The following is an 18582-nucleotide window of genomic DNA, read 5'->3' as shown; positions in this document are numbered from 1 at the left end:
ACCCTTTTCCTGTCATGTTGCTACTGTGGTATGGCCTTGTTGTTATCTTTGTGTACATTTAGCAAAACCTCTGTGCTTCCTTTTTTAACAGTTGTACACGGCATGTGTCACCAAGCAGTTGTATTGTTGCATATTATCATAGTCATGATCTTATCCCCTTATGTATATTTATTTTTTCTCCTTCTTATGTTCATCTATGTGAGTCAGAGTGTACAGGCCGTATTCAGGTCTCTAGCGTCTCTGGAGAAGACAGTGGAAAAGTGTCACATCGAGCTGGACGATCAGAACAACCGCCTCACCTTCACCCTGCACTGCAAACATGGTATCTGTGCTTCACTTCCTGCTCAGATGATTCACAATGCTTTACGTGGATCATTCCAAAAGGATTACATAATTTTTATACTGACACATATTTTAGTCATTGTGCACATCATGTACTGAAAGTGTTTCGTTGGTATTTTCTCTGCAGGCCTCATGAAGACACATAACCTGTCTTTCCAGGACAGTGAAAGCTTACAGGCAGTGTTTGATAAAGACAGCTATGCCAATGTATTCAGATCCAATCCCAGGTCTGTGAAATCATTCCACATTCTTTGTTGTAGATAGAGATCTGATCTCTCTCTCTCTCTCGCTTTCTGCCTTGAATTTTCTTTGTATGTGGTTTTGCTTTGTAATATTAGTGTTTGAAAAATATGAGATTTTTAAGGCTGATACTTTTAGTAGGTTGCCACCTCTTAGTCGATTAGTCGACTAATCGGTCGCTTTGGACTTAGTAAGTAGTAAGATTTCTTTAGTCGATTAGTCATTTTTTATGCTTATTCATGCTTAATTACTTATTTCCAAGAAACTTCTGAGCACATTTATGGTAAACACAAGATTTAAAGTGGTGCTTTTGCAGGATTAATTGTGGAGAAACTCAGTTTTACAGATGGTTAATTAACTACATTTATATTGTGCTTTTCTAGTCTTAACCACCTCTCAAAGCGCACAGCTCTGTCAATTAAATCAACTAATCGATTAGTCGACAAAATCCTATAAGTGTTAGTCGACTAAGAATTTCTTTAGTCGAGGACAGCCCTAACTTTTAGACTACATTTGGTTAATTCAATTAATAAATAACATCTCCAAATCAAGGGAAGTGATGTGAGGAACCTGCATTGACGCCACTGTCCACTAACTACATTAGCAAACTCTTACAGTCCAACCCCACAAGTAGTGTTTTTTTTTTTTTTTTTTTTTTTTTTTTTTGTGGCTCTCAGTGACCGCTCACTTTTTATCTTCCCTTGCTCACAGGCTGCTGGTGGACACAGTCATGCACTTCCCTCCATCTCTAGAAGAAGTAACCGTGTCAGTGAGTGATGAGCGTATGTGGGTCAGGAACCATGTGGAGGAAGAAGGAGGTGATTATTTTTTTCACCCTGAAGTTACAAACATACTTGATAACATTTGAAAAACTTGTGAACTGTCAGGAGGAAGTCATAACACACACGTACACTAATGTTACATCGGATATTGGATGTTCGTCATATTATATGCATGCTCTTGGGGGGAATTGTTGTTTCTGTAATTTATTGTTAGAGTTTGGTCTAAACCTACTCCATCTGTAAAGTGTCATGAGATAAATTCTGTTTGATCTAACTCTAAATAAAATAAACAGAAATTTAGAATCAAGAAGATCAACATTTTAGTGCGGCACAACTTACTAAAACCTGAGTTGTTTTTTATACAGAAGTTTCAAATGGTGTATTTAGCCAATACAGCTGTAACCAGACATTTTAAAACTTTCTATAATAGAAGAAAAAGTGAAATAGAAAAATAAACACAGCTTGAGTGTATTTAATTATATTTACTTATCCCACAGCTGTAATGAGTCATTGTGTTTTTAAAGGAGCTTTGTATTACAAAAATTAAAAAAGAAGTTTCTATTATGTTGCTATTAATGACATGGAGAAATAATGCTAAAAGAGGAAAGAGAATGGGTTTGAACCCAGTGGTGCCCTTGTGTGTTAGAAAGGCAAAACAGCATAATTGTGTAGTTTTGGCTGTTATTAGCCAATAGAGGTAGTATTTAATCAATAGAATTTAAGAAAATTAAGGTTATTCAAAACATTTTTAAACTTAAACTCTGCTTCTGTTTTCCATTCACTCTTTCATCTTTATGTTTCTCTTGCTGCCTGTTTCCCTCTCAGACCAGTCCAAGGCCATGCTGACAGAGCTGTGTCTGGCTTCAGACGAGTTTGACCATTTTGCCGTCCAAGCTCACAACAGCGTCACCTTTTGTCTGAAGGAGTTACGGGTGAGACAGAGGACAAAGGGAGGGTTGATGGAGCAACAGATTAGGAAGATCAGTCAGGTGGGAGAAGATTAGGAAATTTACCAGAGAAAGAAAGGACACTGAGGAGAATTTTACATTACATCTCATCACATTCATTTATCTGACGCTTTAATCCAAAACAACTTACAATAAGAGCAATCAACCACATGGACACAACCCAAACCAGAAATATCAACCATCTGCTGTGGTTGATATTTCTTTAAATAAAAACTTCTTGTATTGATTTACTAATTGAGTTTTTATCATCTGTCCTCCAGGGTTTGTTAGTGTTTGCAGAGTCTACTGGTCTCCCTATGTCTATGTACTTTGATGAACCTGGCAGGTAAACATACTCATACAGATGCTAGTTAATCACTTGTGTAACAACAATGTTCTGACATTTACTGTGTGTGTGTGTGTGTGTGTGTGTGTGTGTGTGTGTGTGTGTGTGTGTGTGTGTGTGTGTGTGTGTGTGTGTGTGTGTGTGTGTGTGTGTGTGTGTGTGTGTGTGTGTGTGTGTGTGTGTGTGTGTGTGTGTGTGTGTGTGTGTGTGTGTGTGTGTGTGTGTGTGTGTGTGTGTGTGTGTGTGTCAGCCCTGTAGTGCTTTCAGTAACAGACAGTGTCCTGGAGGGGAACTTTGTGCTGGCCACACTTTCTGATGACTCCAACCACCGTAAAAAAAACAACAGTAGAGGGTAACGCTCCAATGAAACTGAATGCAAACTAAACATTGTTATAGGCTGGAATTTTCCTTCTCAGATAGTCTTAGAAAAGGCCAAATGGCTGAACAAAGTGACAATAAAACTGTTTTACCATTCATCCAAATGGTTTCTTTAGTTTTAATTACAGGCAGGAAATCCCCAGCCAGCATTTACTCTGCCAAGATGCTACGACAACTGTTTCTAAGATGTCTTACTTTTGGGGACGGCTTGCTTATTGCAGGTGTTCTAGCCAACACATCTGTCCAGCTCTAGCACATTTGGTCTGTGGCATAATCTAATTAAAGTTTAGTAATGTAGTCTCATCGAATTGTCACATACAGCAATGTAGTCCTCAAAAATGTATAAGATGAAATCTTACAATGTACAGGTGTCGTAAATGTAGCGCAAACACATGACAATCTTCACTTGCAGCATGGGTTAGGTAATAGACATATTGGACTAGGATGATTGCCGTTTTTTAGTTGGCATTTTAAACTCTCTTTGATCCCTGTTGAAAATGTGATGGCACACACATTTCTCCAACCTGCGTGCCAGCCCAATCTGGTTAGGAGGGACATCACTTGTAGAAGACAAGAAAAAACAAATGTCTGTCTATATTTGTTGGTGATGCTTCTCCACACCATAAATCCTAAGATTTCCTGCCTGATATCAGGACTAAAAAGCGGTTCGGATGAACAGTGAAACCTTCATCTTCATAATACGGTAACACGATGTGCGTAGATATATGGTTTTTTCAGACATAACAGCCATGAACTCGCATGTAAGTGCGCTGTCACTGTCAATGAAGCTCCGTATGAAGCCAGAGGGACTTTTTTTTTTTTTTTTTTTTTTTTTACTTTTCTCTTCCTCATTCATGTCATATTTCTCTTCCTGTCTATCTCCTCAGAGCACACACACTGCCACCGCCCCCTCCTGACGACTTCATGAATGATGACATAGACTCCTACCTCATTGCCATGGATACTAGTGTTGCGCCAGGTCCCTCAGCTACAGGTCCGCCCACACCCCAGTTGGCTGATTCCATATGTTCAAAACAGACTGCTGCAGCCAGTCACAGGACCAGGCTACACAGTGAGGAGGAAGAGGAAGATAAAACAACTGATTCAGGCAGACCACCTAATAAGAAGGTATGGTTTAGTTTCCACATACATTAAATACATCAACTTATTAAAATGCTCAAAATGGAAGAATCTGGGAGATAAATGTATAACGGAAGGAGATAAGGCTAAATAGCTTTACAGGTTTCCCAACTTAATTTACTTTCAAACCATCAAAATTACAAAAGGCTACATCTAGTCCAGGTCCTAAGACGCACTATAACATTGACAGCTTGCGATTACTGAAGCTGACTGCAGACTCCATGACTTGAATATCTTTTTTTGTCGCTAACTGTTTTCATATTGACGTGGGAGTTCACAAAGTACACAACTGATTTCAGACATGGTGTAGACGATTATTCCAGTTAGAGAGCTCAATGACTGGAGCAAATGATTGCGCATCCATCCAAATCACGTCAGGACTAGGCTTTAGTTAACAAGTGGCTGGATATAATTTGCAGAAATGACTTGTATTTCACATTTAAAATAAAAAATACTTTCATAACATTCTTCTCTATTTTCCCTTTCACAGTTCTGTTCCTTGTTCTTTGGATCTGTGCTTCCCCCATCCCCTCAGATGAGCACTCAACCGGTGTCAAGTCAGCAAGTGTTGGCCAGTGACAGTGAGGATGACGTACAGTGAACTAGAGTGACAGTGGACTGGCGGATGAGAGGAGAAAGATGGACTGACTGTGTGTGTGTGCGTGTGTGTGTTATATTACTTTTACACACATGCCACCTGCTGCACTTGAAATGAAATGGACACCTTGAACCCTTTTTTCCATTTCAACTTGCCTGTAATTGTTGTACAGGGATTCTTTTTTTTTTTTTTTTTTTACATAGGCATTAATATGCAAAGACAGTGCACAAAACAGCCACTGCTAGTGAATTCCAGCGTTTTATTGGACTATAATGTGAATGAATGGTGGACTTCAAAATATGGGATTATGTGAAACTGGACTTGAAGCACGTCCTGTTTATTTTCGTTCAACATCTGTTCAGTTTGTGATCAAGGTGCAACAAAAAAGCTCCTCTAAATAAAAGAAACATATTTTTTCAAAGTATGTACAGTATTTATTATTTATTTACATGTCAAAAGGTTCAAGTATAAAAAAGATTTAGGATTAGGAATCTCCGCACAACAGAAAGGCAGATGAGACAGGATGTGGAGGTCTCAAGCACTCAGTAAAACACCTCCTCATGCCTCCAGGGCCAATAACGAGATTTGTTTTGGTCAAAAGTAAGATTCAGCATTAGAAGCTGAATGTCTCAGCGTCTGTGATCCAGTCTTTGCAGGTTGAGTCACGTCACTGCTCCCTTTCTCTCTTTGCACCTGGAAACTTTTCCCCCTTGTCTGCGGTTTCCTCCTCTCTCGCTCCTTCTCCTTCCCCAGCTCCTTCTCTCTCTTCTTTCTCAACCTCTCTTCCTCTTTCTCCCTTCTCTCTTGGACCCTCCGCCTCCTCCTCCTTTCCCTGGAGCTCAGTTTCTCCTCCCCCTCTTCCTCAACCAGTTTCGCCGTCCCTGTTCCATCACTGAAGTCCTGAATCAAGATTTTGGGGACTTGCATTTTGGGTGTCCCTTTTTCCTTTTTGGGCTGCTCTCCTCTCAGCCTACGGAAGAGACCAAAACGTTTAGGGGGGTCGGGCGGCGGCACCTGCTCCTGCTGTACCGCTGTCCTCTCGGTCACTTCTGCGGACAGTGACGAGGTGACTTCTGAAGTCCCATCAGGAGGCCTTTGGGTTGGGTTTACAGCTCCAGGATTGGACTGTGATTCACTGTGTTTAACTTCTGGGTGATTGGGAGTAGATTGTGATTTGCTAGTTTTCTCTGGCATGATGAAGAGATCTTCAGAGAGTCTACGTGCTAACCTGGACCCACGGGAGTTAGGTGACTTGCGAACGCAGAGATCTCCAGAAGACCGGCTGCTGCGATGCCCGGAGGCTTGTGTCAGGCTGCTGTTATTCGGCTCAGTCTGGTCTTTCACAAGGTGGGACTCTTTGTCTTGGACTTGTGGGTTACTGTCAGTATTTGAAGAGTCTGTTGGTTTAGTAGAAATGAAGACGTCGTCTTCTACTACTACAACAGGGTTTTCTTGAACATTTTCTGTGCTTTCCTGCACCTCCACAGCACCCATAGTGACCTGGCTTGTTGGTTGTTCAGGTGCAGGTTCTTCAGAGGTACCCGTTTCTACTGAACTCGTCTTCCCATCAGGCTCGGCCGTGAGAGTCGCTGCTTCCGCCTGTGTGCAAGGAGGTGCTATCAAGTCAGTATTCTCCATTTCTGTTGGCGTTTCCTCTGCTTGTGTTTGATCAATGTCAACCTGTGCATCTGAGTGTGCAGTCAAAGTTCTTTCTTCTTCCTCCTGTGTGGGTTCAGATTCTACTGCATCACACTCTTTCTCAAATTCTTCATGTGACTCCCTCACTATGTCGTTTGCAACTAGTATTTCTGCTTCAGTCTCTGTATCAGCTACTAAGCCATTGCCGTCTTTTGGTTGGATGCATTCAGGTAAACACAGTATTAATGTTTCTGCTTCTGTCTTTGAATCTATGTGTTGTTCTGAATCTGTGTGTACTATTTCAGCTTCCAGTTCATGTGTGGCTGCATTTTCCTCTGCCTGTTCTTGAGTCTGTGCCAGTACATCAGTTTCTGTCTCTGTTTGGGTGTGGGACTCTTCTTTCATGTCTGTTCCTGCTAATGACTCAGTGCTGTGGTATTTTTCTTCAAATGTATCTCTCTGTGGGCTTCTGTCTGTCTCTGTGATGACTTCTCGCTGTTGCTGTTGTGGCTCTGTCTCTGCAGTAGGATCTTTGACAGTTGGAGCTTCGACTTTACTGTCTGTCTCTGAGCCTGGGCTTGTCACTGTGTCCACCTGCGTCTGTTGCACATTTTCAGTTTCTGTGCTCTCTTCTGGTTTCATGTCAGCCTGAATCATATGTTCCTCACTTGAGTATACACTATCTTGTGTCTCCACCTCTTTGTTTTCATCTGCATAGGCATCTTCATGTAGCTCAGTCTGATTTCCCTCCACAGCAGCGGTATGTTCACTTTCTTCCACTTGTTTTTCTGTCTCTTCTTTTGCGTCTTTTGCCTCAATTTCCAGGTGCTTGCTTTCGTGACTCTGTTCCCGAACTTGTGACTGACTATAAGAGTCCAGCTCCTCTCCCTGTTTGTGTTCAGTAGGCTGAAGAATATTTTCAACAGTCTGATCTTCGGCTGGATCTTTGATTAGTTCTGTCTCAACATTTGTTTCTTCGGTCTGGTTTGAAAGCACTTTGCTTTCCTCTGTCTCTTTGAGTTGCGGTTCCTCCTTTACAGTGATTCTTGTTTCTACTTGTTCAATCTGTTCTTTTACGACGACTGTTTCTTCTACATGCTCTGTTGGCATGTTTTGGATTTCCATCTTTTTAGGTTCTTCTAAAAGTTTTTTCTGTTCAGTTTGTTCTGTGAGTTTCGGCTCACTCTGTTTCTTATGTTCCTCAAAAACTACGTCTTCCTCCTCCTGAACGCCCTGCACCTGTTTGAAATTTATCTCGGCCCAGCTCCTCAAGTCCTCCTTTGCTCCCATTGATAGATGCCTCACAACTCTGCTGTTGCCTTCCAATTCGCGTGTGTTGGCCTTTCCCCCTTTCCTCCACCTCTTGTGAAGAAGGGAGGGAGAGAGCGAGAGAGTGGAGGCCGAGCGAGCAAGAGGGACGGACAGGTTCCCTTTCTCTCTTGCTTTCCTGTCCCGCTCTTCCTCGTTCTGTCGAGCCTTCGCCCATGCCATCCGGTATCCCTGGCAGCGACCTCTGGGGTCAAAGGTGGATGAGGGTCTGTCTCTCCTCCACTTTTCTAACTCCTTCTCAGTATGCTTTTCCAGATCTCTGGCTGACAGCTGCACCGAGCACACCTAAGAAAGGAAGAAAAACAATGGTCTTACTTTTGTTTTACTCTAATTTCCAGAATTTTACATATGTACATTCGCTCCGAAAATGCCTCCCACGTGTACAAAAGCATCTTTATAATGTCTCCACTCATTTATTAATATAGCTTTTCCTTGAATCTCAACTGTGTGGTGCGGTTTAAAGCTTCAGAAAAAGCTACTGAGGGAACCTTGAGTTGGGTTTTATTTTTGGTAAACTACTGTACTGCTCTTCTCAACACCACCCATGTGTTTCATTCTTACCTCTGCTATGAAGGAGTCGTCTTCCTCTTGGACCTCGTCCCTGACGCCCCTCAGCCTCTCCAGAGTCTCCATTTGTCCCTGACACTGCTTCCTCTGCTCGGCTCGGCCCAGCACCCGACGCACCAGCACCACCGCCACCTGCAGCAGCACCCGCACCCCTGCACACGAGAGAGGAGAGGAGTGGTAAGAGTGGGCAGGAAGATGCTATATGCTGTAAATGGTTTTTGAACAGATTATTATTCTAAAAATCACTCAACAGTTAAGTTCCTCATGTTTTACAAAGTTGTGCATTTTTTTAAATTATTAGCTATGTAAATATAAATCATAGCACAACAAATACAACAATATAGACGTATATTTTTGACCACAGGCAACCTAACTAATCTTTGTAATCAGGTGAAATATACTATACAACATTATATGTTCTACCGATTATTGTGTCTAAGAAATTACATGTTTTTTTGCCTCCCTTTCAGGGCATACCATAGCAGAAAAAGAGGTCCCAGACTCGGAGCAGTGTGTTGAAGGGCAGGTGACGTGTGAAGAGACACATCAGCCAGTCAGTGGCGAACATGAGGGGCTCCACTCCGTGGTGCTGCAGGTGTTTGTGTGCAGCTGGACATGTCCTTTTCAAGACCCAGGTCAGCATGGCCGCATCAAACAGGACTCCCTCCTACAGAGGTACACACGCTTAGACAAGGCATGCAAACAGAGATCCCAGTAATACTTTGTTTTATCCTAAATCGGGGTTCATTTATAGCACAAATGAACAAGAATCACCTTTTAAAAATTCAATTTACTGGCCTACATGTAAATAATCAGCGTATAGTACAAATAAGTGCAGTGTCAGGTACATTATGTATGCATGGGTACATGGGTGCAGGGCCTCACCAGCAGAGGGCTATAGTATCCAGGCAGGTACTGCTCACTAATCTGCACCAGACACCAGAAGGCCTCCTGCCAAGGTTACATGAGGTGAAATGGCACAAAAAATGATAATAAGTCAACATTTTTTGCACAGAGAATATCAGCTTCTGCCTTCAAACAGACACTTTAGAGTTCATTTTTTCAATTGCATCAGACTTAAAAACTCTTTCATACCTATTGTTAAACCAGCTACATTAAATCCAGTGCAATGTTTATTCAGGGTTACAAGTCTCCAAGACCTTGTCTTTGTGTATGTTCATGTCATTTTCTGTTGTTATACATGTATACTTTGTTTCCTTACTTGGGCATTTATGTCATTTGTGGTAATGTTTCGTGTATGTCTTTTGGTGTTGTTCATCGTGTGTATGTCTGTATTGTATGTCTGTGTCCTCTTTTTTTAATAAGAGCTGCCCAGGGATGCAAAAAGAATTTCAGCCCTGGCTGACAATAAAGTTGTATCGTATCGTAACATCAGATGCCACAATAGCTGCTTTATGTTCTGGAAAATTATAAGTATATAGAATGTTGTCCGTTAGGAACAGAATGCGAAAAAGGGCAATATTTTAACAGATAGATGAAACGAGAATTGGTACAGATTTAATATCTGACATGAGCTTTTGTTGTCCACTGAAATCTAGATTAATAAAATGTTTTTGAAATGCATTTGCAGCTATTGATCGCTACCTCAGCAGGCATGTTCATCAGCAGCACTGCAGCCACGGGCCCCTGTGCCTGGCAGTAACCTTCTTCTGGTTGGTACTGAGTGTAGGCTTTCAACACCCGGAACAAACCACGCTGCCTGCACACAAACACACCGCAGGAATCCGTCACACAAACCATAAGTTTAAATCACATGAGTATGTTTAAATAGAAATCACCTGTGAATAGAGAGGAGACATTTACAGTGTAAAAACTAAAATGTAGGCAAGTCAACATCTCTAATAATAACTAGTAACAGGATTTATTTTGCAACAGAAAGACACAAAGAAAGCAGGACTGTAAAGATGGAGAGATAGCAGCTGAGGCTTATTGAAGACTAGAGAAACTGTAGGACTGTTCTGTAGCTATCGGCTTGTCCACAGAAACAAATAGAAGGAGAACTGTTTCTTACCCATGTCCATCCTTGGAAAGGAACATTTCATGGAAAGGGAACTGTCGGTCCAGGTCTCTCTCGATCACATCCACCCAGCTCTGCAGAGCGGGCTGCGAGTCCAGAGACTAACACAGAGACAAAAGATAGTTTGACCTTTTACAAACACTGTACTACTTGAAGATTAGTCACAAAAACAATGGACGTCCATTATTTTCTGTAAGTTGTAGCGAGCCGTAAAATAGTGCACATATTGCACTGTGATGAGCCTAATTTACACTTAATGCTGCAACTAACGGCTATTTAAACTGATGTGTTGTTTAGTCTGTAGAAAGTTTATAGAAAATGTAGTATAAAAAAATCCGAAAATACTGTGTCACAAAATAGTGACTTGTGGGATCACAAGATCCCACAAAATAATGTGCTCAAACAGTCCAAAACCCCAATATTTTCTGTTTACAATGATATCAAACAAACAATAGCAACTTAAACAAGTTGTGAATTTTTTTTTCTGTCAATCGACTAATCAATTGCCCATCACAAGTTCACAGAGCCTGATGTGTTATTGTGCTGAAATGGCTTGTTTTGTCATTACAGAGATATTCAATTTACAGTGATATAAAACTGAGAAATGCAGGAAATCTTCACACTGAAGAAGCTGGAACCAGAACATTTTTTGTCATAATTGCTTGATAAATTACTTTGTACATAAACAATTAATTGATTGTCAAAATTGTAGGTTTTCTGTCAATCAATCGATCAATAAATCAGCACTGGTTTCACTGCATCCTATACACTGTGATTTAGATGCTGACAATACATTCTAGAATTCTACCATCCGTGGTAGTTGCTGCTGATTTCAGAGCATTTACCACACTGAGTGTTTAGTTTTCTTGCCTTGTAGAGGTTTTCATTTAGTTTCATCTTGTCAGTAGCACCACACAGCAGAGGCCAGCACTTTGCTCTGAGTGAGGCTGGGATGCCTTTCTGACACTGCACTTTGACCTGAAGGGACGTTGGTAACAGAGACACGGGATCAGCTCAATGCAGGCAGAAACAAATGACTACATTTCGTTGTTGTCGGCGTGAATGCTAACAGGCCTTTTCCACAGCAGACATTTTGACTTCTAGCAAAAAGCATAGTTTTTTTTTTAATATCATTCACAATGGCTCTGTTCTGTTCAAGTGTCCTGGTAAATTATGACAGTGTGAAGGTGAGCCAGCATGCACAATACCAGGACCCTGAAACTAAAGCAGCTAAATGTAATTTAGCCATCATTCATTTAATTATTTACTGTGACAAAATGTCTTTCATGGAAAAGGCCTATCATCCTTTATTCACTTTGGCAGTTAATTCACACTACATTTAATGACTTTAGGCATCTAAGACGGGACACACCTTGCTGGTCTTCTTCAACAAGATGCGATCCCATTGGCTAATGATATTTATCCACTTGGTCTCCCTCTGCCTGACCAACTCAGGGGCTGGACCCACACTCCTGACACACAACAGCATACAAAACAGCAGGTAAATATTTTAAACATAAAGTATTCAGCACAAGACGCTACAGTATCAAGGGTCTCAAGTCAGCCATTAAACTGGAGACCTTTAAGTCAGTGTGCAGAGCTGCTGCGTGCACTTTTGTGTGTTGTCATTATAGAAAGACAGCGCTCTCCGAAAAACAAGACAGGAAACAGGAAAACCACACGGTAGCAGAGTGATGTCTCCATAGCAACAGGTCAGGATGTTATCAATGGGGAAAGTATAACAGCAGGTAGCGGTTTGTTCGGCTGGTCTTAAACCAAATTTTGACTTTAATCTGGACAAGATTTTGTTGATAAAATGTCCTGTAAATATGTAGTCAATTGATTCTGAAAGAGTTTGCTGGTATCTGAAAGTAAAAATGCTCAGTATTTTTCATGTAAATTTAATTCTAGTTTGCAGTCTTTCTAGCATGACTTTTATACCTTCCTACAGTATGCTAAACTCCACATTATTGCAGCCCCCTCATATTGTCTTCCAGTGTTACAGTAGGTTTTGTCTCTTCCTTTTTTTAAGTGTTTTCCAAAATGTTCACTTTGAGGCCTGTAGAAGAGTAGTAGTTTTGTAGATAAATAAAATTACCACTTATATATATAGATAGATAGATAGATAGATAGATAGATAGATAGAGATATATATATATATCTATATCTCTGCCTACATGTTTACCTGTGGGTTTATTGACCTTTCATGTGGCTGTCTCCTCATTTAAGCTCACTGTAAAGTTCAAACTTTACTTTCTGCATAAAAAAGGCTTGCTTTCATTCTTTAGTTGTGTTTTGGCTCATGTTGTATATTTATTCTCAAATAAATGGTTTGGAAGCTGCAGCTTTCTTATTACAACCTGTTTACTGTCTTTTGGCTGCGTTTTATACTAATCAAAGCAGTGTGTTAAGTTGGCTCTGTGTCTCTCTGGATGCAGAAGCTGCTTTGTCTCATAAAAGTGTTAATTAAAATTCTGGTCATCAGATACGTGGTCTCTTTGGAAATACGGGATCTTGCTTTGAAAGAAAGTGACTTGGTTTGTGAAAATCTCTTCAGGGTACGTCCCACAGCCCTTTAGAAACTCAATTAACCTGCAATCTACGAATGGGATAGTTTTTCAGCATTCAGCGAAACAATTTGTTTAAAATCTTAAAAGAACTTTTAGAAAAGAGAATTAAAACAGACAACCGGAATAACCTGCTTTTGATAACAGTGTCAAGCTCAATGAAAGTACGGTAACAATACATAAGCGGAAATGTGGAACTGCTCACCCAGCTGTGGATCCATTTGTCAGAATGAAGCCAAAGCGGTCTGTCTCAGGTTCCAGACCAACCTCTGACCCTGCATCAGATCCAGAGCTGTCCTCTTCACTGAGGTTCTTCTGGGCTGGACTCGTTGGACTTAACATCTTACTGACAGAGAAGTGGTGGCTCTCATTATTCAGCATGGGACTGTACTCATCAATTATTGTGATTATGTGAAGATGATGTGACTTAGCAGTGTGTCCTACATAGGACATATGAAAGCGTAGATATATCAAAGATGTTCAATACCTAAGCCCCATCACAAAACACTGCTCTGACTCGTGTTTGTTTAGGTTGTTATTGTAGAAGTATCTGTGATTGATTATTATACAAAGTACATGTGTTAATGTTCTGCTACACTTCACAACATTTTAGTACATGCTTGTCCCTCTTAAATTCAGGCCACGCTTATGACATCTTTTTTTTTTTATTTAAATTTTTTTAGCATTGGTATAAAGTTTAATCAAGTTCCTTCCCTCCAACCATGAACATAACCACAACAAGTGGACAGTTGTTAAATATCTTAAAATATCCATTTACATGTCATTACCTTTTACATTTCCGTTTGATCACTCGGTTGTTGAAGAGGTGAAGGTGAAGTGCACGATCCTTCGGTGATGAGGAAGACTAGCTTCCTCTCTCTCTCTCTCTCTCTCTCTCTCTCTCTCTCTCTCTCTCTCTCTCTCTCTCTCTCTCTCTCTCTCTCTCTCTCTCTCTCTCTCTCTCTCTCTCTCTCTCTCTGTCTGTCTGCACAATAGGCCTACGTATGCTGCCTTTGCTTGTTGTAGGAAATACTGCAATTATACGTGCTCGGAAGCAAACGTGTAAAATGCATGGTAAAATCATAAAATGTCCATGGATGTATTATAACTAAAATGTCATCAATAGTGCAATTGTTTTTGCGATTTACTAACTGGGAATCAGAAATTAACGACGGGCACCTGAATGCAACATACGTACGCAGTTCAGTGACCTCTGTCTGCCTGTTGTTGTCTGATTGTTGCTCATCCAAAACTTGTGACAGAGGTAAGTCTGGTAAAGGTGATTATAAATGACAACTGGATACTGTAAACCATTATTTAGGTTTCGGGAATAGAGAACGTGTTGTACATTGAGCTGTTACTCATTTTGCTAAATGAACTAGGCTATATATTGTGACAGTTGGTGAGCGACGTTTTGCGTTTGTTGCTGTTATCTAATCAGGGGTCACAATTGGTAGCCTATTACGAACATGTACGGTCTGAATAAATTAAAGTAAATAACCAAGTAACCGTTTTTAACTAGAGCCAAAGTTTGCGTTATTTAGCCTATATTGTAATGATGCGTTCAAGTCATATCGTACAGACTGCGTTTTGCTAAAGTAAAGGATTGTCCAATTGCAGCTAGCCTACAAAACGGTTGCAAATGTATTGGTAAAAAACGCGATTGTGTATGATAAGGTTATACACATGTTTACAGTCAAGCCAGCGAATTAAAATTAGCTTTAAATACCCCAGTTTGTTTTATGTTTTAATTTACTTAGTTACTTGTTTATGGCGTGATCGCTGGTGTAGTTATAGCTTATGGTAACAACCTCGGAACAATCCTTGCATGCCCCCAAATCGTATAAACTGGATGTGTTCCCGTTCTTCCCATTCTGCCGGCATGCCATGAATGTGGCACACCGCTGATGTAACGCCAGGGATTTGGGGCGCAAGATTAGAGGATGCATTTGTGCTCAATCAGCTTCAGTCTCCCTCACTCTCTCCTCTCTGTTACTTTTAGTGAGGAGCTTTTGTCTGGGTTGCATCAATGGAGGCTTACCGTATTTACTATGTACATTTTTTAGTTCCTCCTATTAACTATTTCCAATATGCTTTTACACTGTCTCCTTTGCTCAGATGTCTACTGTACTGAGTCTGCGTCTTCTCCACTGCTACTCAAAACCTGGTAGGCTAAAACTGAATCAGGTGCCATTAAAAACAGTAATATCTTATGCACAAAATGAGGCATCCTTTAATCACATTTGTATGTATCTCCAGGCCCATTTGGATATGGTCCTGGTGTCATTCGCCCATTCATTCTCAGTGTGCAGAGAGAGGGCTACAGTAAGTACTGCTATCATATATGGCATTCTCAGTGGATGTGACTGTATAAAATGATCATACTCTACTCTCTCCCTCTATTCTCCTTGTAGAGTATGTAAATGCTCAGGAGCTGCCGACAGACCTGAGGTCCATCACTGACCGGGCTGCAACAACCCTCCTTTGGACTGAACTTTTTAGAGGTCACACATACTGTGCTTGCTATGCCGATAGCCTATGTCGTCCATTGGGTTAAAGGCCTAGTATTATTCTATATTTTTGTTATTGTGAACGAACAATTAATTTTATTATTGTTTTTTTAATTTCTTACTAAGAAGTATTGTGTGTATTGTACTGTGTGTAGTTAAAGCCTAACATATATCTTATAGATCTCCAAAAACTATTAAAAATACATAAATGAGTAAAACCATTGGGTGACATCAAATCACATGTACAACTACAAAATGTCAAGGATGACACAGTATAAGACTTATGGTATTTCCATTGTGTTCCTTGATGTAAAGAGAATAAAGGTGAAGAAGTCCAATTAACTTTAAAGCAACATATTGCCAGTGGTGGAATATAACAAGTAATTTTACTCAAGTACTGTACTTAAGTACAAAGTACTTTACTTGAGTATTTTCTTTTTTATGCTACTTTCTACTTGTACTCCACTAGATTTCAGAGAGAAATATTGTACTTTTTACTCCACTACATTAATCTGACAGCTTTAGTTCGTAGTTACTTTACAAATTAAGATTTTTTTATTTTATTTTTTATGCATATACAGGCCCACAAGTACAGCTGCAATGATTAGCCCATTTAACACTTAGTTGACTGACAGAACTGTTTTGATAATTTCCAGTTTCTAAAATATGAGGATTTTTCTGCATCGAGTACATGCAGAAAAATCCTCATATTTTAGAAACTATCATCAAGAAAATGTACTAAAGTCTTTAATACATTTTCTTGATAATACTTACATACTTTTACTTAAGTAATATTTTCACTGCAGGACTTTTACTTGTGGTATTAGTACTTTTACTTAAGTAAAAGATCTAAATACTTCTTCCACCACTGCATATTACCAACAAGCCAATACAATAAGTACCTGGACTGCCATCAATAAAATCACTCCACAATTTGTCAAAACTTAATAAAAGTCCACATAAAATTGACTGTCCCTAACAAATAAACTATTTCCTCCAGTTTGAGGGCGGTTTGCTAAAAACTACAGCTGTTTTAGGAAAAGACTCCTTTTTAAAAATGAAACTATATAGATATATAGACAGGGTAGGGAAGTCAGAATGTATCAAAAGACAAACTAATGCATTGGTGTATTTGGTGCTTTTATATAATTTTTTGATAATTAGAAAAATAATAAAGTAAGTTATAACTCTTTGAACACCTTCCTGCAGGTTTGGCGATGACCATGAGTTACCTGTTCCGTGAACCTGCCACCATCAACTACCCATTTGAGAAGGGCCCTCTGTCACCCCGCTTCCGTGGAGAGCACGCTCTCCGCCGCTACCCTAATGGAGAGGAACGCTGCATTGCCTGTAAGCTGTGTGAGGCCATCTGCCCTGCTCAGGTGAACAAAAACACACACACTCAGTTTCTGCTATTTAGATATCAGTATTACTGGAAGGTATTTTTAGGGACTATCATTCATTATCAGCCACTCTTTGTTGTCTTTTCTCTTCATTTTTGTCTGCACTTTCTGTAAGTGGATGCATATTCTGAGCAGTCATCACTGTAGGATGACCTTGTTTACTATAAAGTGTCCTGAGCAGTGTCTTCATGAAGCAGTAAACACAACACATATTGGATGCTTGGAGGATTCAAAATAGGGAAAAATCATCCTAAACTAATCTGCAACTCTTAAAACATCTGGGTATTTTTTGGGTGACAATATGTAAAACAAAAACAGAAAGCCTTAGTCATGTATATTTCCATTCTGCATCCCAGTGTCTATTTTCTTGTACTTTTTCTATTTTTTTTTTAATTTTGCAACATAGTCTCTTCTTTATAACAAGTTTGTTTTATCTGGTGCCCAGTACAGCACATGTTTTATCTCTCTCTCTCTCCTCATCATCTGTAGGCCTACTCAATTAATCTCACAAAACCTGCTGCTTAGGCTGTAATTAAGTCAATGCCAAAATAAAATACGTGTCTGTCCTGTCTGACTCTGGTTTTGTCTCTTCCCTTTCATTCCTATGTGGAACCCAGGCCATTACCATTGAAGCTGAGACTCGAGCTGATGGCAGCAGGAGAACTACGCGCTATGACATTGATATGACCAAATGTATCTATTGTGGCTTCTGCCAGGAAGCCTGTCCTGTTGATGCCATTGTTGAGGTAAGAATATTTGTATCCTGTTTACTTTGTCACTTTGTCTGGAAATATGTATTTAATAAAAAAGGATTCTTTCAAGTTTTTTGCCAGGGCATATTTGTGGCAAATAAGATCACTATCAGTATCACATTTACATGCCCAGTATTTTTTTACTCTGTATGCAAACACTTACAGTAAGTACAATACTCTAGGCTCCAGTATGCTTCAAACTAAGTGCTTGTAGGATCAAGTGTCCTTTCCCACAGCAGGAACTTATAACTTTCTATACAATAGGTTGATTATGTAGACTGCTTACCTAAAGTCAATTCCTACCTTCAACAAAGGAGAAAATTATTTATTAGATTTTCAAATGGGGCATTATGTACTCAATCTACCATCAAAGCCTAAATGTAGAACATGAAACTTCATATCATCTGTGTGGATTTAGACCTAGAGATGGTTAATGTGTATTTCTTTCTTTAATCATCCTTCCCTCAGGGTCCAAACTTTGAGTTCTCCACAGAAACCCATGAGGAGCTGCTGTACAACAAAGAGAAGCTGCTTAACAATGGAGACCGATGGGAGGCTGAGATAGCAGCCAACATACATGCAGACTACCTGTACAGATAAATGTGTACACTGCCCGCAAAGATGTGTCACAATATGAAAATGACACATCTTATCAGCCTCCTATCCATTGAGATTAATTGTAGCTTTAAAGATATTCCAGTGAGTAACAAAATAAGAAGTGAAGCCTTGCAGCCTCAGATTATGTTGTTAGAACTGAGAAAAAATATATAAAAATGCACAAATCATGTCTTAAGTTATAAAGATGGAGGATGTTGTACTTTATTATGTTAACTGTATAGTCTGTAACACATGTAGCCTATGCACAGTCCATTATGTATTATTTTCTGCTGCACTTTAAAAGCTTGTATTTGATGTTATTGGTAGGACATTTCTAAAAGAGTATATTTATTTATGTAATGTGATGTTATTTAAGATATTGAAATAAATCATGTTTTAAAACTTTAA

The 18582-nt window shown here is 39.8% G+C and overlaps 3 protein-coding genes across 10 annotated transcripts in view; 2 read left to right on the top strand and 1 right to left on the bottom strand.

Moving 5' to 3' along the window:
* Positions 1–5197, top strand: part of rad9a (RAD9 checkpoint clamp component A) — a 6945-nt gene extending 1748 nt beyond the window's left edge. For 2 of the 3 annotated variants that reach the window (XM_028588592.1, XM_028588590.1), the window contains exons 5-12: positions 208–322; positions 470–569; positions 1294–1400; positions 2190–2353; positions 2593–2657; positions 2908–3009; positions 3923–4163; positions 4666–5197. In XM_028588592.1, coding sequence (XP_028444393.1) covers positions 208–322; positions 470–569; positions 1294–1400; positions 2190–2353; positions 2593–2657; positions 2908–3009; positions 3923–4163; positions 4666–4776 — 1005 coding nt within the window. In that variant the 3' untranslated portion in view covers positions 4777–5197. The remainder of the gene's footprint in view (positions 1–207; positions 323–469; positions 570–1293; positions 1401–2189; positions 2354–2592; positions 2658–2907; positions 3010–3922; positions 4164–4665) is intronic. The other variant, XM_028588591.1, reaches the window with a different exon arrangement.
* tbc1d10c (TBC1 domain family, member 10C) lies at positions 5035–13738 on the bottom strand. Its single transcript, XM_028588586.1, has 10 exons — positions 13701–13738; positions 13118–13258; positions 11718–11817; positions 11216–11323; positions 10340–10446; positions 9913–10027; positions 9193–9258; positions 8785–8974; positions 8302–8459; positions 5035–8025 (listed from the first exon to the last, which is right to left on the bottom strand). The coding sequence occupies exons 2-10, from the start codon at positions 13252–13254 to the stop codon at positions 5368–5370; spliced, it is 3639 nt and encodes a 1212-aa protein (XP_028444387.1). The 5' UTR covers positions 13255–13258; positions 13701–13738; the 3' UTR covers positions 5035–5367.
* ndufs8b (NADH:ubiquinone oxidoreductase core subunit S8b) lies at positions 5568–18582 on the top strand. 6 transcript variants are annotated; one of them, XM_028588596.1, is made up of 11 exons: positions 5568–6120; positions 6294–6396; positions 8315–8484; positions 8778–8982; positions 11698–11846; positions 15031–15079; positions 15172–15237; positions 15327–15416; positions 16632–16804; positions 17443–17571; positions 18046–18582. In XM_028588596.1, exons 6-11 carry the CDS (start codon positions 15031–15033, stop codon positions 18175–18177), a joined length of 639 nt encoding a protein of 212 aa, XP_028444397.1. In that variant the 5' UTR covers positions 5568–6120; positions 6294–6396; positions 8315–8484; positions 8778–8982; positions 11698–11846; the 3' UTR covers positions 18178–18582. The 6 variants fall into 6 exon arrangements, with proteins under 6 accessions (XP_028444397.1, XP_028444395.1, XP_028444396.1 ...); XM_028588594.1 differs by having other exon boundaries at positions 6294–6641; XM_028588595.1 differs by having other exon boundaries at positions 6261–6641.

This window comes from Perca flavescens, chromosome 10 (assembly GCF_004354835.1).
Source record: "Perca flavescens isolate YP-PL-M2 chromosome 10, PFLA_1.0, whole genome shotgun sequence".
Lineage (NCBI taxonomy): Eukaryota > Metazoa > Chordata > Actinopteri > Perciformes > Percidae > Perca > Perca flavescens.
The sequence above is the reverse complement of the archived record's forward strand: the minus strand, read 5'-3'. Positions and strand labels throughout refer to the sequence as shown.